Here is a 5,589-nt window from a genome sequence, read left to right as displayed (position 1 = left end):
TAGTCGCGGACGCGGATTATATTGTAAGCCCGTCTCCGTGCTGCTCGCAGAGGATATATGTAGCAGATGAAGGTCTGCGGGCGCGCACCTCACGACAAGACGACTCTGTCGTGTGCGGATCCCCGAGTATAATTATGCATTATCCAGCGTACTTTTGTTGAATATTCCCGAAATTAACCAAGACTGGCTTGTAAATGGTGGTGATCATTATCTGAGGTATAATATTGGCAAACGTAACTGGTGTGCTGTCAGGTATGAGTGCTCCGCTGATTATGTAAGCGCACAAAACCTATTTAAATCGTTGTGTATAGCCGTAGCATGAACATCTGAGGAACCGGTGGTTACGGAGACACGCCTAGTAAATTCAGGTCAGTGTAACTGCAATCGGCTCCATCATACACCGGTTCCGCGACGCTGGCCTGAGACACAACTGGCGCTTATACAGACCGAAAATACCACACTAAGATCGCGTCGGGAACATTTACACTCTCGTAAACACAACCCATTTGCGAACAGAGTGACTGCTCCACAAAAACATGAATTTCAAACGCCCACAAACGGTAAATCTCAGTCATGAACGTGCCGCAAAAGCAGCGGCGGCACTGGGGAGCGGGGCGCGGACTCCCGCGCCTGCTTTCGAAACGGGCCGCTAGGGGGATTTCAGTGGCGCCCCTACAGGCCGCGCTCGAGGCGTATAGTCTAGGCCAGACTGTCACCGCATTCTCACGTTACTGGCCCGTTCCCTGACGCTTACTGTTTGCAATAACGAGATCATTCTTCTTACACAAATCTTGCACCAGGAAGGAACGAAGGATAATACAGTGCATGAAAGGCAGGGAGGCTAACCAGGTCACAGTCCGGTTGGCAACCCTACGCATGAGAAGTGGGGAAGGAGGGATTTAAAGAGAAGGAAACGGTATTGAAGAGACAGGGAATAGAGCTTGAGGAGCAAGAAAAGAAACATTTAAGGTAACTACAAAAACAAAACAATGGGCGATAATAAAGTTTGCACCAGGAAGCCATCGCAATATATGTATCAGTCCGAACGTTCTATATGGGCGTTCATATATCCGACCAAAATAATTGCTCTGTAACCTGGGAGTTCGGTTATGCTCCTTTTCGAACAGTTTAGTCTTTCTTTAATTTTCTTCCTACATTCATTGGTGGTCCACAAATAGGCAACCAGTATTAACTCCTGCCATTACACCTTTGACCAGTACGCTTTCCTCACAATTATTATTTACTCTCTGCAAATTTGTTCCTTATCCAATCAGGGCGTAAACCAGTCTTTTCTTTGTCATCGTGCCGTTGTGTTACTTGGTTCCGTGATCTTATTGCCTATCGTAGGTATCTTCCAGTGATGGATATTTAATATAGTACGGTGATTTCTTGCGCAGGTTCTTTTAGTGTACACAGTCATTCTTCGTGACATCTGCCGCCCCTGTGTTCATGTAGCTGATTAAAAGTACCGCTTTTATTTCCTCCTTTTGGTTTCATCGATTTGGATTACATTGGAAGCATTTACTGAACATAAAAGTGGCTGGTCTCCTCGGTACAGAAGGCCGTGAGCCAGCGCAGCAGACTGGGCGCGACCGATGAAGTAGCTTCCTTTGTTCTCGCACCGTCAGCTGTCTAGCTCGCCCTCACACTGCTCAGGGGAAGAAGAATAGAGGGAGTTTGCCGCGTAGGGGCATTCCTAGACTAGGTGGTAAGGGGTGTGCGGGACGGAGCAAGAGAGGCAGTTGTAGGGGTAAATGAATGGGGGGAGGTACCTCGCAGGGGCAGAAATTTTTAGATGCAAAGCATCTCTTGCTCTCGGCTCCGTCGTCTGTCGTCCGTCGTCCATCCATCCGCCGGCCCAGGAAGACACCGGCAACACTGCCGCTCCAAGAGCCCTTTAAGGGGAAGCGTGGTCGTCTCGGGCCGGCCCAGGAAGACACCGGTAACACTGTCGCTCCAGGAGCCATTAAAGGGTAAGACACCACCGGGCGTTCAGCAAGCCGAGCATGCGCAGTGGGGGTGTGGACGGCGCAACTACCACAAGGCAGGGACATAGCCCCGTCGCATCTAATAAAATTACACCATCTTCCCGTAGGGGAACCCTGAGTAGTATGCGAAACAGCCATGGGCTAAACGCAATTTCCCATTTCGTAGTTCCGGTAAGTGAAAAGTGTGGTAGTTACCATGGAAACCAAACTGTAAATATAACGGTAGCTACGAACCTCAACCCAACGGAAACGACGAACTGAAAACTAATGGGCACTTGAATCGACCCCATGGCTGCTTTGCATACTACTCAGGGTTTTCCTACGGGAAGATGGTGTAATTTTTTTAAATCTACGTATCTTACGAAGCAGGGTTGCTTGTGTAGTCTATGCTTAACCCAATTTTCGGTCTATCCTGAACACTGCCGCAGGTCTTTCAGCTAACATTTATTCAGGCTGGCTCCTAGCGTTGAAGGGGTAGAAGAATTTGCCTTCCTATTTGTCGCCTAGTCAACTCTCCTGACCTTATAGAGTCCCCCTAAGAAGCTGCGTCTCCTCAACCGCAACACTGCACCTTGCTTCCTAACCTCGGGATGAAGTGAATACCACCGCGTTCAAAGGCTTGCCTGCATACCCAACGCTCCCCATAACGGAGTCCACGCTCATCGCTTCCAACTCAAGTGCTCTACCACGCTTAGAGGTCTCGCTGTTGCACGCCCAAACCTACATACTTCACCGGTAAGCGTACATTTAGTTACAATAAACACCGCTTCCGGAAATTTCGAGGTTATCCAACAAATTACACGCCCACCATTGTATCTCCATCATGCGGTTGACTGTGAGGTGAATGAAGCTCCTCTGTTAATCTTGCGGTGTTGAATCTGTGTTTTTCAGACAAGTAGAGAGTGGGATGAAACGCCATTGCTCATTCTTGTGTTCCCGTGTTACTCTGTGTCAGTTGTAAGGGAGCTGAAACGCCGCCATTCGTGGAGATTACTATAAAGCGTCGTTGTTCCCGTAAGGAAGAAGGTGTGCGATTAAGCGCTTGCAGTACTCATGAGACTTGGAATCGTGATATCGCTCCTAATTACGCTCCTTCAACAGGATTGAGCAGCGGTTGAAACTCCAGGCGTTCCCAAACTAAATAGCGCCATTTTTTCTTATCGAACATGCAAGTAATGCTTCAAGAACTTGTACCCTTCAATAAAAAGCCCGCCATTATTTGAAATATCGGCCATTTGCATCAGCCTCTGGAATGATCATTGAAGAGTGTTTCTCTTATGTGCCAGAAATCAGCTGCATTTAAATTAGCAGCCTGTGCGACTTTTATGGAATTCGCGGTCATCAGACAACCGATATACAAAGCTCTGTGGGCTTCGGGCCTGGCTACGAGCCGGCTCGTCAAAGCGCAGAAAGCTTTCAGAAACTTCCAGAAATGCCGTGTGGTGTGTGTTTATTTGAAATTTTTGTACAACAGTTCAGTCCGCTCCGCCCGGCCATGTTGCCAAAGGCTCGGTGGCGCTGATGTTTTAGGTGCATAAATAACTTGTTCCTAGAAGACTCTCGAGGTCCTTGAATTGAAGAGCTTAATGCTGGAAGAGAAGAAGAAGACGAGCAAAAAATGAGAGTGCAGGTTAAATGGTTGTTTTAGTGATATCCCTTTTCACTGAGGCTGCGTTCCTGGTTATGAAAGAGTTCTTCAACCATTCCTCGGTAATATTTTTTTATCATTGAATTGTTTGAGTTACTAGGCTTTCATGATACAATAGATATCTTCGAGTTTCCACTTACAGAAGATAAAAATTCCAGAAACTCTGACAGAGTGTTATCAAATGAAAGGAACAGGTGATAAAAGCTGGATGGAACTTTTGCTTCGTTCAATCAGAGACATTAATATAGAGCAACAGTAGTTGCTCCGTGGGTTATGACATCTTCTAAACTTTCGTTATAAGTGTTTCTTGAATTATTAATTAAAAATACAAACCCCTCAGTAGTGTGAAAGCACATGTATATGCGCTGTTTCTAAATATCAAACAGAGAGCACACAACAGATACTCACGTAGCCATAGCCATGGCCGTAGCCGTGGCCGTAGCCGTGTCCGACAGCAACGACGGGGGCAGCGGCAACCTTGGCGAAGCCGACGCTGTGGCCGAGACCATATCCGTGGCCGTAACCGCCATAACCGCCATAACCGCCATAGCCGAAGCCACCGAAGCCAAGACCGTGGCCGTAGCCGTAGCCGTGTCCGACAGCGACGACGGGGGCGGCGGCAACCTTGGCGACAACGGGAGCAGCGACGGCGTGTCCGTAGCCGTGACCACCATAGCCGAATCCGCCATAGCCGAGTCCGCCATGGCCGTATCCACCATAGCCGTATCCGCCGTATCCGCCGTATCCGCCGTAGCCGCGGCCATATCCGCCATAGCCGTGGCCGTGGTTGACGTGGGTGGCGTAGCTGGAGTGGACAGCGGTCACAGCGCCAGCATGGGCGTAGTAGGCCAGAGCCAGGAGGAGGAGGGCACGGACCTGCGTTCGTTGTTGGAAGCTGGCGTTAACACACGCATCTCATCTATAGGGTATCTTGACTTTGCAGACTAACGGATGAGATATGGTTAACTGCTTATTGATTGACCACGTGGAGCAGTTTTGAAGCTAGAATCTGGCGGAGCTACAATTTACAAAAAAATATTTTGCGCTCAGGTGAAGGGTAACAACAGAAAAAACTCAATTATAAAGTCTAAACTGGATATCAGGCATGCTTATCGCCATTCTGCAAAAAAGAAAATACTCAATTATAAAGTCTAAGCGGGATATTAGGCGTGCTTATCATCATTCTATTCGGTGCACCACGCCGATAGCCAACGTCGCGTATTTTTTTGCGACCACGAGCTCGGTGCGTTGCCCCGTCGGCGCCTCTGAACGTTCACACCAGAGACAGCCTGGACGCTAGTCGAATAACCGATGCACAGAGGACGGTGATGTTTCACTGCTACTCACGGCGAACATGTTTGTTGCTAGCTCGTTCGGGGACAGACCGAGAGAGTGACTTCGGACAGTCCGGCGAGCGCTTTTATACCGGGGGAGCACCCCTCGAATTGGGCCCGCAGCGACCGTCGTGGCAGGCAAGCAAGGAGCGGGGAGAGGTGGGGGAAAAAACAACAACGCTTGCGAGCACTCTGCGAAGTCTGGGGCACGCGTCTGTCCAAAAGGCTCGTGCCTCGCGGTTGTGGGTCGGCAACTCTCTCTTCTTTCCGCTTTTGTCTCAGTTTACTTGCACCGGGCATTTCCCTCTCGTATCGCGCGTCCCACACGGGTCTTTGTTGCGCGCGCGCGCAGGACAGCATCGGGACAGGTCGCACAAAAGGCGGACTCCTATCGGCACCTCGATCCACGCCAGGGCCGGCCGGCCGGTACAGCCATTCCGTATTTTGGGTGGTACCCCGGCCGCCACCTTGTTCCCAAACGCTCGGGCGCGACCACGCGCGTACGAGCGGCGCTGATTTCGGCTGCTCGCGAGCCCCGAGGCCTGGCCGAAAGCGGTCCGAACACTAGTAATGGCGCGCCGAGCTCCCCCTTGCCCCGGATATTTCGCTTACGAGACGG

General features: G+C 50.1%; 1 protein-coding gene across 1 annotated transcript; it reads right to left on the bottom strand.

Annotated features, from left to right (window-relative positions):
• Positions 1–3,421: 3,421 nt before the first annotated feature.
• Positions 3,422–5,096, bottom strand: LOC144167723 (uncharacterized). The gene is made up of 3 exons (XM_077696904.1): positions 4,984–5,096; positions 4,045–4,512; positions 3,422–3,577 (listed from the first exon to the last, which is right to left on the bottom strand). Exons 1-3 carry the CDS (start codon positions 4,990–4,992, stop codon positions 3,572–3,574), a joined length of 483 nt encoding a protein of 160 aa, XP_077553030.1. The 5' UTR covers positions 4,993–5,096; the 3' UTR covers positions 3,422–3,571.
• Between the last annotated feature and the right edge of the window lie 493 nt (positions 5,097–5,589).

Source organism: Haemaphysalis longicornis, unplaced genomic scaffold (genome assembly GCF_048455015.1).
Source record: "Haemaphysalis longicornis isolate Haplotype H1 unplaced genomic scaffold, Haemaphysalis longicornis Haplotype H1 scaffold_2, whole genome shotgun sequence".
Classification (NCBI taxonomy): Eukaryota; Metazoa; Arthropoda; class Arachnida; order Ixodida; family Ixodidae; genus Haemaphysalis; species Haemaphysalis longicornis.
This window is presented reverse-complemented; position numbering and strand designations above follow the sequence as displayed.